Source organism: Podarcis muralis, chromosome 14 (genome assembly GCF_964188315.1).
Source record: "Podarcis muralis chromosome 14, rPodMur119.hap1.1, whole genome shotgun sequence".
Classification (NCBI taxonomy): Eukaryota; Metazoa; Chordata; class Lepidosauria; order Squamata; family Lacertidae; genus Podarcis; species Podarcis muralis.
Window position 1 is genome coordinate 27643266 of NC_135668.1, and position 21550 is coordinate 27664815.

The 21550-nt window shown below is 43.2% G+C and overlaps 1 protein-coding gene across 4 annotated transcripts in view; it reads left to right on the plus strand.

The window, feature by feature from the left end:
• The window catches only part of DIS3L (DIS3 like exosome 3'-5' exoribonuclease), a 23975-nt gene extending 2484 nt beyond the window's left edge, over window positions 1–21491 (plus strand). For 2 of the 4 annotated variants that reach the window (XM_077919039.1, XM_028707034.2), the window contains exons 2-17: window positions 1572–1725; window positions 5168–5296; window positions 5542–5677; window positions 6278–6454; window positions 10280–10358; window positions 11413–11592; window positions 12215–12384; window positions 12477–12638; window positions 14242–14489; window positions 15937–16029; window positions 16907–17440; window positions 18128–18282; window positions 18392–18567; window positions 19310–19455; window positions 20082–20256; window positions 20343–21491. In XM_077919039.1, the coding sequence (XP_077775165.1) occupies window positions 1682–1725; window positions 5168–5296; window positions 5542–5677; window positions 6278–6454; window positions 10280–10358; window positions 11413–11592; window positions 12215–12384; window positions 12477–12638; window positions 14242–14489; window positions 15937–16029; window positions 16907–17440; window positions 18128–18282; window positions 18392–18567; window positions 19310–19455; window positions 20082–20256; window positions 20343–20651 (2913 nt within the window). In that variant the 5' untranslated portion in view covers window positions 1572–1681 and the 3' untranslated portion in view covers window positions 20652–21491. Of the gene's footprint in view, window positions 1–841; window positions 1015–1571; window positions 1726–5167; window positions 5297–5541; window positions 5678–6277; window positions 6455–10279; window positions 10359–11412; window positions 11593–12214; window positions 12385–12476; window positions 12639–14241; window positions 14490–15936; window positions 16030–16906; window positions 17441–18127; window positions 18283–18391; window positions 18568–19309; window positions 19456–20081; window positions 20257–20342 lie in introns of all 4 variants that reach the window. The other 2 variants (XM_028707035.2, XM_028707036.2) reach the window with 2 other exon arrangements.
• The last annotated feature ends 59 nt before the right edge of the window (window positions 21492–21550 follow it).

Genomic DNA, 21550 nt, shown 5'->3' on the forward strand with positions numbered 1-21550 from the left:
AGGACACCCCAGCCCAAAGTTCAGACTTGGTCTTTCTGGGGGAATGCATCCCTATCCAGTACTGGGCACACAGCTCCCTCCAGATCAACAGATTTTCTCTCCCACAGTATTTCCATCTTGTCTGATTACGTTTCTGTACAAACACAATCCATTGATTGAATCAGACTGTACCTATCTGCCCATTGTAATTTTTATCATAGGAATGAATCACTGGATGTTCCAAGAATAAAACTTGTAATTTGCAACTCTTCCAGTACGAATTTAGGGATTCTTGTATATTTTTTGAGGCTCGTTGCTAACTTTGTTGTAGCAAGTGGGTGTTAGAAAATCAGAAATGCTGTGTAGCAATGCACAGAAGATCCAACATCTCTCTTACATTATTTTCCATCAGAATTTAAGGTCAAATGGTTTATACCAAGTAGAATAAACCCTTTTGCCCTTTCCCCTGAAAGTAAATTGATTGGTAGCCTTTACTTTGCAGCAGCATATGCCTTTACTATTCAAATAAGGTTTCTGTCCTTGTTGCCAGGTTGTTACTGCAACGTGCCCTCTTTTTGACCTCAATCACCATTCATAAAGTGAGAAAGACTTAATGCCATCTAGGACTATCTGTCCATTAGAAGGATGGATTTGAGGCTCTCTGGGACCGTATAATTTTTAGTATGTACAGAGCAGCCTTCGTCAACCTGTTGGCATCCAGATATTTTGAACTACAACCCTCACCAGCCTGCTGGGAGTTGTAATCCAAAAATCTGGAGTCCAAGAGGTGGATGAAGGGTGGTACAGAGGAAAATTAGTGAGCCAGCACCATTTTTTTCTCCCTTCTTTCCAATCCTTTCAGAAAACCCACCTTGTCCGACCTCTAGATGCTTTTGAACTATCAATCCCATAATATGTGACCCTTGTCCCTCCTGGCTGGGGCTCATGGGAGTTGGAGGGCAACACCTGAAGGGCACCAGCTTCTCCCTCTCCACCTTGCCTACTGCAACTGAAGCTGTAAGCCACAGTACGCAGGTATAACTGAAATATGACTGCATGTTGTTCCCTTGTTTACCATACTCCACCCTTCTCCATTATAGGTTTCCCCCTATAGTCTACAAGACTGTATGCGCCTCAGTGTGGAGACACGTGCTCTGTAAAGCACAACACAGTCTTGTTGTTGTTGTTTAGTCGTTTAGTCGTGTCCGACTCTTCGTGACGCCTTGGTCCAGAGTACGCCAGGCACTCCTGTCTTCCACTGCCTCCCGCAGTCTGGTCAAACTCATGCTGGTAGCTTCGAGAACACTGTCCAGCCATCTCGTCCTCTGTCGTCCCCTTCTCCTTGTGCCCTCCATCTTTCCCAACATCAGGGTCTTTTCCAGGGAGTCTTCTCTTCTCATGAGGTGGCCAAATATTGGGGCCTCAGCTTCAGGATCTGTCCTTCCAGTGAGCACTCAGGGCTGATTTCCTTAAGAATGGATAGGTTTGATCTTCTTGCAGTCCATGGGACTCTCAAGAGTCTCCTCCAGCACCATAATTCTTAGAGGCCATAAATAAATAAGCAAACAGTAACACTTTGAATTCTGTTTCAGGTGAGAAATTATTGTCCGACGATCTGACCCACTATGTTGTACCTGACTGGAAGGTTGTCCAAGATTATCTGGAGATACTGGAGTTCCTGGAGCTCAGGGGGATTGTTTTCATGCAAACAGCATGTCAAGCAATGCAGCATCAGAGAGGGCGCAGGTATCTTGATTTTTCACGAAGCCTCCTGCATGCTTCAAGTTCCTCCAAAAATAAAATGATAAATATTTGAGCATTCAGTCCTGCTCTGCATTACCCCAAACCAGGAAGACTTAAGAGGAGCACTGTTACTTTTATAGGAACCGCAGGCTCCTCTCCTTCCTGGCTCTCAGCCAGGTCCTGACCTGGGCAGGTGATTCTCCCATGTTTCTCTGTCTTCCTGAGTAGCCTTATTTGCAGCTAGCGCATGAAATTCCTGCCCGGATCACTGTTTCCCGTACATCACTGTTTCCCCTGGTTCTGTGTTGGAGATGGGTGAATCCAATGGCTCTTTGTGGTCAGTGCCGGGGTAGAGATCCACTGGAGGGTCCTGTTGCACTGGTGGAAACTCAGCACCCAACAAACTCTGCATTGTGCAACCTGTTGCACAAGAAAGCTGAACTGCTTATGCATTCTCTTGTGCAACAGCAGTCCATTGGCACAAAACATTTCTCCAGTGGAACAAGCATTCCACTAAATAACTTTAACTTAGTGCTACATTGGATACAGCCTCCCGTCTTTCTTAGATGGTGAGCCCTTTGGGTAGAGATTGGCCATGCCTCTTTTTTTGTCAAAAGCGCCATATCCTTAGATGGCTCTCTATAAACAATACATATGGCAGATTTATTTCAGCTTCACAATGACACTGTAAATGCCAAGAAATAATAGAACCGAACTGTGAAATGTCTTTTACTCCCCTTCCTTTTTTTAGACTTACAAAGGTTAATATTATGCTACAGCAATTTTGTGAGCACATCTGTATTTCAGATGCCCTTGGGACCCCAAAGGTTAATCAGGGATTTCTCTCACTGACATTAATTATAGCATTATTATCTATGAATATATTTCAGAGGTAATGGCAGTATTCTAATCCTCAGTCATAACAAGGCAATTTAATGAAAATACATAATGCTTTCTTCCCGCCAGCATTTTTTATTCTATTTTTTTGACCTTCGGCCACTCCCCAGGTTGAGATAAAGTTTTCATGTGGGTCTCTTTTTTAAAAAATTCTGATTGGGACACAAAGTCTGGCCCTTGTCTTTCTGCATGGCCTTTTTTTAATTCTGGGATTTGAGAGGGGGCGGGGGTCTTAGGTGGGGGGGGGGAGCTGCAGCCTACAAGCCGCTGGTCCAACATCAGTCACTTTATTTGATGGAGCTAATTTGGCATCCGCGAGATGCGGTTCACATATCTGCAGAGTGGCTATTCATTTTTGAAATCCCAGCCAGCCATTTCTTCATTGTGCATTAATTACTTAGCTGCCACCTTTATTATACCAACGGTTATGCATATTTTTCAATGTTTAATGCTTCAGGTTTCACCCCCACCCCCACCCAACATTGCAGGCTTTTGTTTTCAGCATTGCACTTTTGTGAGACTTGATATATGGATCTGCGGCTAGGATCTGTGATTATATTCATCATATTTTGTACTGATAAGAGTTGTACGGCCCAATTCAGATGTCGGGAACTATAGCAGGAATGGTGCAGGTTCTTGTGTGAAATGATCAGTAGGGATAGGAAGGGGACACATTTGTTTTGAGTCTTTCCCAAAGGGGTATAGAACATGGGGGCATAAGCAGAGCTGTACATGTGAATCTACTGGGACGCGGGTGGCGCTGTGGGTTAAACCACAGAGCCTAGGACTTGCCGATCAGAAGGTCGCCGGTTTGAATCCCTACGACGGGGTGAGTTCCCGTTGCTCGGTCCCTGCTCCTGCTAACCTAGCAGTTCGAAAGCACGTCAAAGTGCAAGTAGATAAATAGGTACCACTCCGGCGGGAAGGTAAACGGCGTTTCCATGCGCTGCTCTGGTTTGCCAGAAGCGGCTTAGTCATGCTGGCCACATGACCCGGAAGCTGTACGCCAGCTCCCTCGGCCAATAAAGCGAGATGAGCGCTGCAACCCCAGAGTCAGCCACGACTGGACCTAATGGTCAGGGGTCACTTTACCTGTACCTTTACCTTACATGTGTATCTTGGTGGTGCACTCTCCTTCCTTGGAGGTTTTTAAGCAGAGGTTGAATGGCTATCTGTCAGGGAGTCTTTAGCTGTGATTCCTGTGAACTGCGGGTATAGGGTGGTATACAAATTTAACATATCATATTAATTCCTGCATTGCAGGGGGTTGGACTGAATGACCTTCCTGGTCCCTTCCAGCTCTGCAGTTCTGTGATTCTGTCTCTGCATCAACCCATTCTATCCTGCTCTGTTTTGCAATAAGGGAAAGCAGCAAACGGGCTGGACATCTCAGGCAGTGCTGTTGGGAACACAATGCTCCGAAGTTCCTCCAGCAAGGGAAGAGCTGAAATTAAGTCTTTAAACTGTAATAGCTGGCGGTGCTGCCTGATGGTTAGCACCCCCTGTGCTGCAAGATGATTATTGACTTAAAAGGGGCCCAGCCTTCTCCAATAGTCTCCTACTGAGACCTAAGTAAGGTGAGACTCAGGCTTTCCTGGGTCTTCTGCAATGGAGTCCTCTGAGTTAGAGGACAGCAGGGCCACATCCTCAGGCTGCGGCAAAAAAAAAAGCATGATGCATTTTCATCAGCTAGCAGTACTTCCAGGGCTGGCCCTGCCTGCACCTCCCCTTCTGGTTCAGAATCCTCCCTTGATCACCCAGTGAAGAGAAATCTGACTCCTGGCCCCTGGTACTCTCCGCATCAGCAGCTTCTGGTATTTGCAGGGTAAGGAGGCAACTCTGAAATCTCTCTGTGCACATCCTTGTATTGGCCCTGTTTGGTAGAGAAATAAGTCTAATTTAAATTTAAATGTTATAATTTAAATTTTAACAATTCATAATCATAATTTTAAAATTAATAAACTTAAATTGCACTTTTGTTTAAATCATTTTAGTGGATATTGATTGTATAGGGATGCATTTAAAGATTAGATCAGATTGAAAAGTTGATTCATCGTCAACGTTATTGTGAGTTACTGCTTTTAAAGGACCTATAACTTTCTAAACACGGTGCGCAGATTAAAATATCATACATTCCCTGCCCCGCAGGATCAGAATGTAAAAAGCACAATAGAAAAGGAACGGGGAGGAATGAAGAAAGAAAGCAAATTGTATTTATTTGATTCCTTACCCACCCTTTAATAAAACGTACCAATAATAAAAATAGAGATATTTTCTTAATTTATACTATAATTGATATAAAAATTTCTGATTGTATAAAAGTTATAATGTTACTGTTACAGTAGTACTAAATTTGAATACAATATGGATGAATATTTAGATACTTAACAATGAGTTGTTTGGCAGCAATAGGAGTACCTTTGGGTGCTAACTACATGCACAAGATGGTCTGTGGATTAATGATCCTTTGTTAAAATGAATGTTACCATTTATAAATAATATAGCTGTAATGCTTGGCAGAGTGACATTTGACTTCTTTCTTTCACAGACAGTACAATAAACTGCGAAATTTGGTGAGGGATGCCCGCCATGATTGCATTATGTTTTTTAATGAATTCCAGCTGCTTTCTTACTTGCCAAGAGAGAGGGGAGAATCTTTGGAGAAGTGGCAGACAAGGTATGTGCTGAATATGAGGTTGTGTCAACAGTTTAAAAGCATCAGTAAAATTATTAGAAAACTGTGTCCAGCAACTCTCCACCCTTGAAGTTCAGCCCTGGCCAGTGGGTGGGTGACCCATAACAAACTTGTTAATTATACTAAAATAAAAAGCCCTTATAATGACTCAGTCTTACACATTTATGATGTCAAGGCAAAAATGTAACAGGACATGGAGTGGTAATTGTGAAGGTTTGCTCTCCTAGGAGTATTTACAATGCATCCGTTTGGTACTATAATCACTTCGCGGGTCAGATGCCCATCGTCATGGTAACAGATGATGAAGATTCCATCCAGCAACTTGGAAGTGAAACGGAAGGTGTTTTTGTCATTTCATTCAAGGTAATCTTTCTGTACTGTAATGGCAAATGAAACAGTTCAGTACTCTGATGTCCTTGATGTTTGCCTGCAGAAATGCCTTTTATTCGCTTGTTTGCATTAAAGCGACATGGATAGAATGGACCCGTTTTGTAGTAAAACATCAGAACTGTTCGGTAACACACAAGTGCATTGAAAAGTAAACGTTCCTCCTAGAGAGAAAGGAGATGACGTAAATGTTCTCTTAACACAGCTTAGTTCTTCCTAAAGCCTTATATAGTCACATACCTTTACGAGACCAAATTATTTCATCTTGCTCCTGCTCCATTCATCTTTGCTCCTGGCAAATACTATGTATGTGGCTCTTCAGAGGGATGACTTAGCTCTTTGCATCCCTGTATTTTAGCAGATACAGTTGCCGTCTTTATTGAGAGATCCATTGTGGTACATGGTTAAGGTTGAACATGGAGCAGCAGGATGACCCAGTAATTTCACTAATTTCACTTTAGGATTACTATTTCTGCCTTATTTATTAGGGCTTCCAACATGGACTGGTCCTGTTATGAATTGCCCGTTTACGAATTACAGGAATAATCTCCTTCCTCTTTGTCTGTCTGTGCACAGAATTATCTGGACAACTTTTGGCCTGACTTAAAAGCTGCTCACGAGCTTTTTGAGTCTATAGTCCACTCACGGCGCGAACGGGAGAATGAAAGTCAAGAGAATCATGGAAGGGAGTACCCTGAACATGTCCCCGTGGAAATGCTGGAAGCAGGGATCAAATCGGGGAGATACATACAGGTTCTGTTTTATTTCTTTATTTCATTTTTTTAAGTATTCCCTGCTTTTTGAGGAACTTCCTTCACAAAGCAGCATACAATCTCCAATTAAAAAAAACAAGTTCACATGACAATAAAACATGAAAATACAGAATATGGTACAGCTAAACAATAAACCAGTATGAAAAGAAAGAGTGTATAAATATCAAACATAATGCAGATCATAAAAAACAGTTTTAAGGCATAAAAGTCAACAAGAGTTAAAATCTGCAGATTTGAAATAGGTTGATTTGAGAAGAAAAGTTATCAGCAATCATAGAAAATGGAGCAATGTTAGGGCTTGTTTCACTTCTAATGGAAGAGAATTTTAGAGAACTGGTGCCTGATTGCTCAAAGCACATGCCTGAGTCCCACCATGCTTTATTGCAGAGGCACCAGCAAGAGAACTTGATCCACAGACCTAAGTGAGCAGGCTAGGGAGAGGCAGTTTCTCAGATGTGCATAGGAAAATGAAAGCCTGCCATTAAATAACTTGAGTATTTTTTCACAGAGCCAAAACCTTTCCAGATCAGTCTGATGGACAGTTGGTTTCATGGCTGTAAACTCCACCAACACAACATGTAGTGAACATAAGAAGAGCCTACTGGATCAGGCCGTGACTCATCTAGTCCAGCATCCTATTTTCACAATGACCAATGTTGTAAACAAAAATTGCCCTTTTCCCTTATGGGGTATCCAAGAACCCATATAGAGTCCTTACATAGGTTCCCTATTGGTAGGAGAAAATAACAGAGGCCAACCAGAGACTATCGAGAAGCAAAGCAGCTAGTAAGCTTGATCTTTATTGATCTGTTGCAACAGGGTGCTCCCCCCACACGCAGGAGAGGAGGAGGAACCCAGAAAAATGGCACGCAAGGCCTTATAAAGACTTTTGAAGTTGCCACCCTGTAGATCAAGACCACCCCCAGAAACATCATGCATACATCATAGAAGGGGTGTAATCTAAGACCACCCCTCAGATACATCACACCTACATCACAAAAAAGGCGATCTAAAACAGAAATTTGAATGTTGTTTTTCTCCTGTCATTGTTTATCTCCTGTCTGGCAGGTTACTTGATTGGATTTCCTGGGGAGCCTGGCCAGTCTTTTGTAATGATAAATACTTAGTTCCTGGGCCAGGTCACAGGCTCACACCCTTTTCATATCTGAAATGTGCCCTTAAGACAGGATTTGTGAGGAAAGAGACAATGGGAGGTTTCCCACTTTGACCTTGCAGAGAAAACATTTGCTCAGTTTAGAAATCAAAATGGTTCCAGGTCGGTCTTCCTGTGCTGATCTATGTACGTGCTTGGTTGGTACACTTATGAACATTACTATATATCTAAGCCCTCAAAATTCCTATCACACCAACCAGATGCCTCTGGGAAGCCCACAAGCAGAACCTGGGCACAAGAGCTCCTGTGCTTTCCCAGCAACTGGTAATCATAGCGTATTGCTTACCAGTATGGTGGCAGAACATTGCCTCCAATAGTGTGAGCTCAAACAGGCAGAACTTTCCATCTTTTTGAAGTTACCCCGTGTGATCTTGGCAGGGTGAAAGCACCCAGTGATACGAGAAGAAAAATAGATCAAGCAAATTGTACACGCTGCAGTAATAGTAATAAGAATAATAAGCAATTTTGCAAGATTTCGAACACAACGTTTTTAAAAGTTTGGAGGCTGGACTTTGAAATGGAAAGTTTTATGGGCTCTTTCTGCCACAAAAAGTTGTTAAATCCAAAATTGACGCTGGAACAGTGAAACAGCAAGCAAGGAGGTCAGTTTTCATAACATTTCTGTAAAATGCTCAGAGGATAATGATTAGAGTAGGGATATAAAACAGACAACACTGGGAAGCTTTGTTCCTGCAAATAAGCTCCCTTTGATATCAGTTGGCTTGGTTTCCCCCTTGCCCTTTTGCCCCGTAATGGACAGTGTCTCTGTGGGAAAAGATAGACTGGAGTCTTTTGCTGGAATGTCGGCAGTGGCCTTTATAGCTCATTACAGTGTTGATAGGGAAAGAAGCAAGATCAGTTGCAAGATCTGGCATTGTGGAGAGAAAGTATTTATTTCAGTTAATTTGAATCCTGCTCTCCCCATCAAAGATGCCAGAGCAGCTAACAAGACAAAATATAAAAACACTCAGAATCACATCGTTAATAAAATGAGCACAGTGGACAGAATGTTGCAAATTTTAAAGAAGAAGAAAATAGTAATAACCCAGCCAGATGGCTGTACAAATATTTGCTAGAGGAAACAAGTCCAGGAAGTGACAAAAAGTTGCTAACAAGGATCCAAATGGATCTCCTGGGGTAGGTGAGTTCTGTAACCCAGGTACAGTGGTACCTCGGGTTACATACGCTTCAGGTTACATACGCTTCAGGTTACAGACTCCGCTAACCCAGAAATATTACCTTGGGTTAAGAACTTTGCTTCAGGATGAGAACAGATATCGTGCTCCGGCGGGCGCGGTGGCAGCAGGAGGCCCCATTAGCTAAAGTGGTGCTTCAGGTTAAGAACAGTTTCAGGTTAAGAACGGGCCTCTGGAATGAATTAAGTACTTAACCCAAGGTACCACTGTACTCCCACCAAGACAGCTTCCCCATCTCCCCACCAACTGTGCCTCGGACATAGGCAGAATACACTAGAGCTGGAGTTGCCATTGTGGCACCCATGGGTGCAATGGCACCCTTGAGGTCTTCCCTTCAGGCCTTTGAGCTCCCCGCTGCCCTGCCTCGCTCACTGCCCCCTTGGTCCTAAGGTGGTGAGAACAATGACTTTTTTCTCCATTGAAAAGTACAGAGAGCTGAAAAAGGAAGTGGGAAGAGTGACCCTCCTTCCCACTTCCTCTTTCAGCTCTATGCCTTTTTCAAGGCTCAGATTAATCCTATTGGATCTGACTTTTAACCGTGTGCCCCGAAAAAGCGAAGTATGTGCATATGCACTTTCCCTTTTCCTGTCTCTTGGGTGCTGATCTGGGAGTGTGGGGAGAGAAGTGATCAGAGGGGTTAATGCCCACAGCATTTGCTCAAAAATCCAAATGTGTCCTCCAGTGTAAAAAGACACTAGAGAGTTTCTTCCACTGCGTTAACGGGATTGGCAGGCTCTTAAAGGAATTGGTAGCCCTTAAAAAGTTTCCAAGTCACTTAACAAACAGAGCTTTGATGCTGATAACCTGGACAACGTGGTAGGCATTGCAGCCAAAACAACAGGACAGTCGCATGGCCCAGCAAGATGGTCCCCGTCAGAACTTTTGCAGCAGCGATTTGAGCCAGAGAGGTTTCTGAATGCTTTCTTGGGACAGTTCCACAGGTTAAGGTAATCCAGACAAGAGATAACTAAAGCGAGCATCACTGTGACCAAATCCACTTTCTCCGGGCATAATGTGACAGGTTAACTTAACTGGGCAAAGGCATTCCAAACTACATCCACCACCTGGAACCTCAAGCAGCAATGCTGGCTCCAAGAGCACTCCCAAACTTTAAAAAGGATTTTTTAGATGGAGTGCAACTCCATCCAAAACAGGCAGCAGCAATTCTCATGACTGGCATTCTTTCTGGGCAGGAACACCTCTGTCTTGTCCAGGTTAAGTTTCAGTTTATTGGCCAACATGCTGGGCTCACTGATTCTAGACAACGGTTCAAACTTTCTCCTGTCTCCCTGGAACTTATAGAAAGTGTAGGCAGGGAGCAGAGAGAGAAAGAGCTGGGTGTCATTAGCAAGTTACAGTACTACAGAGCCGAATTTAACATAGCCTTGTATATTTGTATTGGCTGTGCCTGGTTCTGAATTTTAATTTATTCTAGGGGGTCCTGAATGTGAATAAGCACAGAGCGCAGGTTGAAGCATTTGTGCGACTTCAAGGAGCCAGCAACAAAGAAAAAGGTGAGAACAGATTCCATGCTTTCAGTTTGACTAGTGAACTGGGTTTTGCTAGGTTTTTCCTTCTGCAAAGTACAGCTTGGCTTACTTTGCTGGGTCATCTGGGTCTACTTTACCATGCAGCACTTACTTTTCTGGAATCCACTCTCTCTCTCTGAGGTTCCTAGTGGTCTAGACCAGGCATAGGCAAACTCGGCCCTCCAGATGTTTTGGAACTACAACTCCCATCACTCCTAGCTAACAGGGTCAGGGATGATGGGAGTTTTAGTCCCAAAACTTCTGGAGGGCCGAGTTTGCCTGTGTCTGGTCTAGACTGAACAGGTTGCCTCATAGTGAGAGCTGATTAAAGGGTGGTAGCTGCCTCATACTGAATAGTTTCTTCATTCCTCACACTGCTGCAATTCTGCTTTAGAGCAGGTATTCTCTTGGGTTTCAGCTGTCCTCTGCAATCAGGTTTTACAGATTCTCAGGGGTAGATCTTTTTGCCGCTTTCCACAGAACAGTGGGGAGAGGAAATAAATAATGTGATTTATTTCCTAGGGTTCTCCCTTTGCCAGGAAAGCCCCCTCCAAATGATTCCCCCTTAAATGATCAGATCAATATTTCAACAGGAAGGGATTGGATTGTGCTCAAAATGAATAAGGGGATGTCCTGTAATATGGGACAGTTCTTTGAAAGTAAAGGACACTTGGCAACCATAATATTATGTATAGTAATCCAGTTATTCTCTTGACATAGAATTTATGCACCGGTATATGCTGGAGTTTGGCCCTATAAATCTCTATATGTGGTTTTTCACATTTAGTTATGAGAGTGGCTTTATGAGTTTCAGAAGTTCATCTTGTATATAGATAAACACGAGTGATTAGGAAACAGGCAGTGTGGCTTGGAAGCTGTGTGCATTCTTAAAATTTATTTATTTATCTGTGAGGCCAGCTAAGTCCCACCCCCCTTTTTTTATATAAGAAAATGCCAAAAAAGAATCAGACTTCGAGAAATAGGAATCTGCTGTCTGCTCTAGGTTCCACTGAGTCATTCCTCCTTTCTTTGCACCCAGATCTCAAAAATGATGTCCTCATTTATGGCACCAAAGCTCGGAACAGAGCAATTCATGGTGATGTGGTAGCAGTTGAATTACTCCCCAAGAGCGAGTGGAAGGGACGGACTGCCGCCCTTTGTGAGAACGAGACCGAAGAGAAGACTTCTGGGGAGGTTTATGGTGAACCTATGCCCACAGGTAAGCGTAGAGAGCAAGCTACCTGAAAGACTGTTTGCCTCTGTAAAGACGTGTAAAAGCATTTCAGTCACCTGGGGAAATTCTACCTTTGGCATTGCACCCTACAGAACATCATAGGGCTGTGAGCTGGAAACAGGCATTTCCCCCTACATTTCCATGGTTTGTGCTTTGCAGAACAAATTCTGAGCAAGTTGTCACTGACATCATGTTAATACGCATTGCTACCCTGTTCAAGCTTTAGCAGCCGCTCAGCTGACAACTTTTTAGTTGTATTTGGTTTACTTGGGGTGTGTTGAAGTTTGTAAATTGTAGTGGTGTCCCTTGGGCCTGAGATTGTTATTCCAATCTTGCTAGGAAGGGCCATTGTAAAAACAAGCTCATATTTAAGAAGAAGAAATTATTGATCTTGTCTGAAATGCACTGTAGCATTGTAAAGTGGCAAGCTAGTCCTGTAAGAACGCTTCGCAGACCTACTGTATCATTTTATCAATTGCCTTATTGCCTCTTGGGCATGATAGATCTTCCTGTAAATGGATTTATCTATAATATCTTCCTTATCATGCGCTTCGCTTCTGCTTCCAAGGGATTGATGTATAATCACAGCATTATTCCACTTTCAAAGGTAAAGTCGTTGGCATCATACAGAAGAACTGGCGTGATTATGTGGTCACTTTTCCATCCAAAGAAGAGAGCCAGTCGCACGGCAAAAATGCACAGAAAGTCCTTGTGACACCGTGGGATTACAGAATCCCCAAGATCAGAATTAGCACGCAGCAGGCTGAGGCTCTACAGGTAAAACAGTTCCTTGGTGCATAAATGTCAACCAAGTTCCAGTCTGCATTTGCTAATCATGGGTTTTCTGTTGACTTGGTGTTTCACAACAGGACTTCCGGGTTATCGTGCGTATCGATTCTTGGGAGTCGACATCGGTGTATCCAAATGGGCATTTTGTGCGTGTTTTAGGGCGGATAGGAGATCTTGAGGGAGAAATTCAGACTATCCTGGTGGAAAACAGCATCTCTGTGAGCCCTTTCTCCGAAGCGCAGGTTGGTCTGCATTTGCTTTTAATACTTCAGCTGGTAAATGGTAATTGTATATTTGTTCCCAGTGGTTTGGTAATAACAGCAATTGGTACAGTGCAGTCTGTTCAATTGCATGAAACACATACTAGGTGTACTGGAGAAATGCCATTCTATTTCAGGTAATAGATACTGTGGGTGATAGTCTATGCGAATGTCCATTATTATTATTATTATTATTATTATTATTATTATTATTATTATTTTATTTATTGATTGTCAAGGCTGGCCCAAACCTTCCATACAAAGGTAACCTCAGACAAAAGCAGCAATTGAATTCTGCAGCCTTTGTAAATAGTGCAAATTTGCTTATTTTTTGGGAGGGGGAAACTGTTCTGCTTCTGTTAGTCATGGAATTTGCAAGAGCTCTGCAGTGAAATGTATTTTGTAGTGAAAGTGGAGATTCTTGACAGAGGCTTTGCAACTTAAGGATTGCCCACTAAACACAGACCTCTTCCCAAGAATTCACACACCATTAAATAGATGTGATTGATGTATGTCTGTTTTGAATTAATTTGCTGTAAATTACATTTCATTGTCTTGTTTGAATGATGTCTTTGTGTTTTAACCTTTGGGAGCTGACCTGGGATGAAAAGTGGCATAGAAGTAAACTATAACCGAACCTGGCATGGAGAGGCTCAAAAAGGTCTGCAAGACCTTTGCCAGTGCTGCCTAACCACTACCAGCTGGCATTCAACAGGTTTCACCTGCTCCCTTTCAAACCTATCGCTACAGCTGAGGGCTAGAAACCTGCTTTTAAAATCAATAAATAAAACTCTATGCTCTCAGGGTGCTGAATTCTGCACCCAGTATCAAGTTCCACATTTGCTTGATGCAGCAGGCCTGTTTATGGCTCTCTTGCTGTTAGCGGTTTGAGATAAAAGCAGTTTTTATTTATTTGTTTATTATACATATATCCCGGCTTTCCTCTTGGAAAGGTGACATATGTGGTTCTCCTCCTCTCCATTTTATCCTCACAGGGTAGGTTTGGCTGAGAGATGATGACTGGCTCAAGGTCACCCAATGACCTTCCTGGCTGAGTGGGGATTTGAACCCTGGTCTCCAGGGTCCTAGTCAGACACTATAACAGCTATAGCTGCCCAGAGGGACTGGGGCAACCCAGTCAAATGGGTGGGGTACAAATAATACAATATTATTATACAGTACAGTCATACCTTGGTTGACGAACGCCTTGGCACTCGTACCTTTTGGCTCCCGAATGCCGCAAACCCAGAAGTGAGTGTTCCAGTTTGTGAGTGTTTTTTGGAACCCGAACATCCGCCGCAACTTCCAATTGACTGCAGGAGCTTCCTACAGCCAATCGGAAGCCTGAGGTACGGCTGTACTAAGCACTGCAGAGTTGTCTTAGAGCAGTGCTGAATTTAAGGTGTCATGTTAGAAAAGCAAACTCTGCCCCTTGCACTGAAGGGGTCTGATGTACTGTGATTTCAGTATAAACGGGTCAAAACTGCCTCCAGCAGATTTTACTTGCTGACTCTTAGAGAGGATATGAATGAAGTGTTATTTTTTCAATCTAAAATCTCTGACGGGCAGGACTTTCCTCCTGCAGATGTGTGAGATGCCAGTTGTTGTCCCAGAGAAGCCATGGAAAGTGGCTCCAGAAGAAGAGCTCAAGCGTGTGGATCTGAGGGAGACCCACTTAGTCTTCAGCATTGATCCAAAAGGCTGTGAAGATGTGGACGACGCCCTGTCCATTAGAATCCTGCCTAATGGAAACCTGGAGCTAGGGGTTCACATTGCAGACGTGACTCACTTTGTGGCTACAAATTCTTACACGGATATTGAGGCGAGAGCAAGGTGGGTTTGCTTCTGGGGTAGAAGCTGGAAGCTTTAATATTTATTGTCATAATACAGTGGTACATCTGGTTGAGCTCCGGTCGGACCCCCAAGTTTCCACAACTGGAGGTGCCTGTTCTGCGCATGCACACAGTACGATAGAGCGCTTCTGCACATCTGCGTGCGGCAAAACCGGAAATATACTTCCGGGTTTGCTGCATGCGTATCCTGAAGGATACATAACAAGAGGGGCACGTAAGTAGAGGTACCACTGTATATATAAACCAGTTAAAACAAAGTACCTAAGTGAACAAGGTTATATAAAATAACATAGGAAAATCAATTTGATAAAAAGATTGCGAAGCATAATAATAGTACTTCATTGTGATCACATCCACAACATAGAATTAAAGCACTTTGACAGTCAAAGCTTCCCCCAAAGAGTCCTGGGAATTATAGTTTACCCCTTGCTGAGCTGCAGTTCCCAGCAGACTTAACAAACTACTTTACAGGAAGGGGAAGTCATGACTTGAAAAGTGCTATAAATGTATGGTAAAGGTAAAGGGACCCCTGACCATTAGGTCCAGGCGTGACCGACTCTGGGGTTGCGGTGCTCATCTCGCTTTATTGGCTGAGGGAGCTGGCATACAGCCTCCGGGTCATGTGGCCAGCATGACTAAGCCGCTTCTGGCGAACCAGAGCAGCGCACGGAAACGCCATTTACCTTCCCGCCTGAGCAGTACCTATTTATCTACTTGCACTTTGATGTGCTTTCGAACTGCTAGGTTGGCAGGAGCAGGGACCGAGCAACGGGAGCTCACCCCGTTGTGGGGATTTGAACCACCAACCTTCTGATCGGCAAGTCCTAGGCTCTGTGGTTTAACCCACAGCACCACCCGTGTCCCCAAATGTATGGTAGGGACCTGTATATTGTATTATCTGCAAGGGGGGGAAATGAATGATTGTTCTTTTGATAGTGATTTCAATAACCAATACCAAGAATGTAATGAACAGTAGTGACTAAATACTGCTGCATAGGAGATGGTAGAATCAGTCACTCGTGTCATCAGAGGGAAATCTTTTCTTGTAACTGTGAAAGCTCTATTTAGATGTACAATTGCCCAAAATTGATTTTAATATTTTTGCTGCTGTTTTAGGCTGAAACTAATCTTAACATGTCTGCTTGGGGTGTTTGTTTCTTACAGCTGCCAACTGCTCTTATTCTGAATTAACAGTAGATATCAATATAAGTCGCCCCACAGCAAAAGGGATTAAAGCATGGTTATTTTACGCATATACTAGTGTCACTGAAACAAATGTCTCTTGTCTACATTATAAATGGCCCGTCCTAAATTGTTTAGCACTCGCATTAGATAAGCCAACCGTGTTGCAATATGCGTCCAAATGTTCTGAAACTTTAAAGATGTGCAGTAGGAGCATTATAATAATTTTTTCTCCAATTTCTCAGGGCTACTACTTACTACTTAGCAGATCGCCGTTACGACATGCTGCCTGCCGTCTTGAGTGCCAACTTATGTTCTCTTCTTGGGAATGTTGACAGGTGAGCTCTTAGCACTGACTTGCCCTAGCATCTTGGGTATTAGGAGAAGTTCTTGGTGTTTTGCTTCTTCCTAGCCCCGACTCTTTGGGGGACCAAAATAACCCCTTGTAGCATTCTAATATTCTGCAAATTTTCTCAGTTTGAAACGTTTCATACATAAAATGTTCTAGTGTGTTTTGCAAGCAAAGAAGTTTGGCCATTATTAGAATCTATTAAACTGCACGTACTTAAAATATAACGATTAAATCAATTTCTCCGTCACTAGCCATTGTCTTTTCTCCCCTGTACTGAAAATGGAAAGGGTGGAAACTAGGGGTGAACTTCATGTTTTTTCCAATGACTAACAAGTGGATTTTGCTAACCCAGCTGTTTATGATTCATAAAAGCAACCCATGTTATGAATGTCAAACCAACTGAACTCTGTTTCTCTCTTACTTGAAACTATTATTATTATTTATTGAAGTTATATACCTCCCTATACCTGGGGGTCTCAGGGCGGTTCACAGAATAAAATCAAGATATAAAACCACAAAATACATAATAAAAACAACAACCCCCCCCAAAAAAAAAATTTTTGAAAGGGCATAGGATATAAATCAGATCAACCAAAGGCCTGGTTAAAAATGTATTTGCCTGGCACCTAAAGGTATATAATGAAGGTGCCAGGTGAAATTCCCTGGGGAGAGCATTCCAGACAGGGAGCCACTGCAGAGAAGGCCTGCTCTTGTGTTGCCACCCTCCGAACCTCTTGAGGAGGAGGCATACGAAGAAGGGCCTCAGAAGATGATCTCAGGGTCTGGGTAGGTTCATATGGAAAGAGGCTACATGATGGTCAGCGTTGTCATTTATAAACCGGCAATGTTGTTTTATTTTCAAGGTATGCTGTGAGTGTCATTTGGGAACTTGAAAAAACTTCCTATGAAATAAAGGAGGTTTGGTACCACAGAACCATCATTCGCTCTTCCTACAAACTGTTTTATGAGGCGGCCCAGGCATTGCTGGATGGAGACTTGACAGTGGCCGATGAAATTCCGGAGCTCAAAGATATGGGCGAAGATACGAGGAAACAGAAGTTAGACGAGCTGACCTGGGCCATAGGGAAGCTGACCGATGTTGCCCGGCATATTCGAGCTAAGAGGGACAGCTGCGGAGCGCTGGAATTGGAAGGGGTCGAGGTCAGAGTGCTACTAGATGACAAAAAGAACATTGATGACCTCATCCCTCGGCAGCCGCTGGAAGTCCACGAAACGATTGCCGAATGTATGATTCTCGCAAACCATTGGGTGGCCAAGAAGATATGGGAGACTTTCCCTCACCAAGCCCTCCTGCGCCAACACCCACCCCCACGGCAGGAGTTTTTTTCAGAGCTCCGAGAATGTGCTGGAACAAAAGGCTTCTTCATAGATACACGGCAAGTTGAATCAGGGTTTACTAGTCCAGGCCTTCCTTAAGCTGCAGAGTAGTTGTTTTCCAAAATATCTCCAAGTACAATGCTGTTCTGGGTGCCCAAATTATCTGCATTTTCAGAAACAGGCTGGGCTTCTGTGTTTATTTAATTAATTTATATACCACCATTGTAGAACATTAAGAACATATTTTACAATTATGACATTGATATGCCACTCCAGAACCTGAGTTCTCTTCTGGCAGCATTTTCATGGTTGTATATTTACAGATAAGGTGCTTTGGGCTAGGAAAAAAGCTATTACGATCTCTCCAGCTGCTCTACCCTTCTGTATTCAGAGTAATCTGGTTGCAGGGTTAGAAGGCAGCCAGCTGGAGCTTGCCATAGAAGAGCTCTGTTGCAGCAACTTGAGTTTTGGACTGAAGTGCAGTTTCAAAGGCAGGGGAGGAGAGTGGCTTGGGAACTTTTCTCCATCCACTATCCACTGCATCTTTAAAAACTTAGAGCTAGACCCCGTAACAACTGGCGTAGAACTGGAATTGCTCTGAGTTTGTGCAGGTAAGTCCAAGACTAGTTTTAGGACAGGTTGGTGGCGTAGGTTCATTTGTGAAAGTTGTAACAAGAGGCATATACATTACTGAAAAGTTCAAATAAATTGATTTTCTGTTATCATTAATCCATTCATTTTGATAGGTCGAACAAAGCATTAGCTGACTCCCTGGATAAGGCAGTTGACTCATCCGATCCTCTGGTGAACAGGCTGCTGAGATCTATGGCCACACAGGCAATGTCTAACGCCTTGTATTTTTCAACTGGCTCTTGCCCCAAAGAAGAGTTCTTTCACTATGGTAACTGCTGTCATTTGTTTCTTTGTGTGTTTTTAAAATCCCAGCTCCAACTCCTCCTCTATTGTCTTCGTGGCCTTTGTGTCCATTATTGCATCCTATTTTGCGGCAGGTCTTGCTCTGGATAAATACACCCACTTCACTTCACCAATTAGAAGATATGCTGATATAATAGTCCACCGGCTGCTGTTGGTGGCCACTTCGAAAGGAGATAAATCAGGCAAGGAGAACCTGCCTAGCAACAAAGAACTTGAAGAGCTATGTAGACACATCAACAACAGAAACAGGGTAAGGCGATTAGTGAGCATGCATTTGGGTGTGTTTATGCAATAGATTCTCAGAGAGGCACATTTGACTTAGACCACCATACATTTAAAGCACTATGATGCCGTTTTAAAAATCATGGCTTTTCCCGTAAGAATTATGGGAGCTGTGGTTTGTTAAGGGTGCAGAGAGTTGTTCGGAGGTCCCTTTCCCCTCTCAGAGTAGTTTAAAAACTATCCCTCTTCACAGGGGACTCTGGGAATTGTAGCAGTGGGAGGGGATTAGGGGTCTGTGAACAATTCTCAACACCCATCACAAAATACAGCTCCCAGACTCCTTTCGAGAAATCATTATGAGTGCTTTAAATATGTAGTATGAATGTGGACGTACTGTGAAGGTTGATTCACTGCAGTGAAGATGGGAAGTTATTCTGGGGGAGGTTTGTCATCCCATTTGCTTTGGAAGGCCAGTGCAAATAAATCACAATGATTTATTCAAATATTTAATTACGTTAACTTAAAGAACATAAAGAAAAGAAAGAGAATGGACAAGACAGGAAGTCATTCCCAACCTTAAATGTTTTGGGACCCGGCTACCTAAAGAACTGCCTCCACCCATAGGAACCTACGTAGGTTTTAAGGTTATTGTCTTGGGCTATACTGTCTGGTTGACCAGATATCAAAACATCATAGGCAGGGCCTTTTTGGTAGTGGCACCAACACACTGTAATCCCTCATTTCTAATCAAAATGGCTTTCTTTGGATAGGCAGCCCAGCATGCCCAGAAGCAGTCCACTGAACTTTTCCAGTGTATGTACTTCAGAGATAAGAGTCTTGACGGAGATGAGCAGTGCACAGCAGACGGGATTATCTATTCAATCCGAACGAATGGCGTGCTTGTCTTTGTGCCAAGGTAAGGCAACTGTAGCTTGATGCCAGACAAGCAAGTCCACACGGCAAGTTGCCTATTTCTGGGCAATCTGGAACACACGGGAAGGATTACAGCATAGCAGCTTTTAATTTAACCCTGTGGGATTTGGTGGGGACATTTTTCTCCAATGACGTTGGGAGGAGGGGAAGTTGAATTCAGGAATCTAGGAAGCTGCCCTATTCAGTCAAACCACTTGTCTTTCTAACCAAATGCTGGTAGCAGCTCTCCCAATGTTTCAGAGTTTTTCCCAAATCCAATTGGAGATGCTGGATTGAACCTGGGACCTTCTCTGTTCAGAGCCTGTTCACTACTTAGATACAGCCCCCATGTGACAATCCTTTGACCCTCTGGCATAGGGTGGGACAGAACTCCACTGAATAAGTTCTCCTGCAACAGAGACTGCCTAGTCTTTCTGTTTGTTAAAAAAGCATGTTTTGTAATACTAATTGATACTTATTTTACATTTTTTTGTTTTTTACTAATAGTTTTATTGAATTTTCTAAAAAGAGGTACTGACTTTAATCAATTAATTGCCTCAGGCTTTTTCAACGATAAAGTTCACTGGCAATTGGATACTTTTTTGGGAACCTAATCTCTTTCTGTCACAGGTATGGAATTAAAGGGGCAGCCTATCTGAAAAATAAGGAAGGGTTGGTCCTCTCTTGTCAAGCCGATGGGAGCTGCAAATGGAAACCTGGTTGTCTCCAGCGCTTTCCTAGCAAAATTATCTCTGCTCCCACAGCTGAGGATCCTGTTACTCTGAACCTGTTTGACCATGTGGCGGTATGTAACGTATCTGCATTGAAATTACTCTCCTGTAACACAAGGAGGCAAAATAGAATCTTACTGTGTGCTTTTCCCACCCACAGGTAAAAATTTCCGTACAGAGTTCTCGTTGCCATACCGATCGCATTCAGTTGCATATAACAAGCTGCAAACCTTACAAGACACCAGAGTTGGAACTGTCTCAAAGTCCCCACATATCTAGAACAGATTTGGTACGGGAAGTAACGAAGACTGTGGAGGAGGCCCAGCTTGCTCATGACAAGGCCAAAACAAAGATGATAGAGGAAGAATATGAGGAGTATCGCCAGACTCAGGGTGTGAGCCTGTATCACTTGTTGGAGGAAATCAAGGAATTGGCCTTATTGGATGTATCTGCAGATAGTGGAGCATGAAAGCTCTCGTGCAAGTGCTGTTCCTTTGGCCTGTCCTAATTTTTTTTTCTAATATTTCTAAATGTGTTAACATTATTTCAGTTGGCTCGGCTTTTGGTAAAACATGGTATAATACAGTATCTCTATGAAAACAGGCAGCTATACATTAAAACACACTTGTAGTCATGGATAGTAATGAAATAGCACTTTGCATTCTGTGAATTGAGTACATAAAATGGCAAATATTTCAAGCACCTCAGGGAATAAATAATAATTTGATATGACAACTAAGTAGCTCTTTAAAATTTTACTCTCTGATAATGGAAGTGACGCGGGTGGCGCTGTGGGTTAAAGCCTCAGCGCCTAGGGCTTGCCGATCAAAAGGTCGGCGGTTCGAATCCCCGCTGCTCGGTCCCAGCGCCTGCCAACCTAGCAGTTCAAAAGCACCCCCGGGTGCAAGTAGATAAATAGGGACCGCTTACCAGCGGGAAGGTAAACGGCGTTCCGTGTGCTGCGCTGGCTCGCCAGATGCAGCTTTGTCACGCTGGCCACGTGACCCGGATGTGTCTCCGGACAGCGCTGGCCCCCGGCCTCTTGAGTGAGATGGGCGCACAACCCCAGAGTCTGTCAAGACTGGCCCGTACGGGCAGGGGTACCTTTACCTTTAATGGAAGTGACTATACAGCAAAATAATGTTAAGCGCTTCCCATTAATTTATATCCAGTATTTAGCATTTGGGTTGTTTTTTGTTTTCATCACCACTGAGTTGTACTCAAATGTACCTCCAAATTACAAAACCATTATCAAAACTCTTGAGTAACAACTTCAGCAATGAAGCATAAAAGAACTAAGTTTAGTTGAGATTTTGTATTTTTCTTTCTTCAGCCTCTCAGTTCAGACTAGGGTTTCCTACCTGCCAT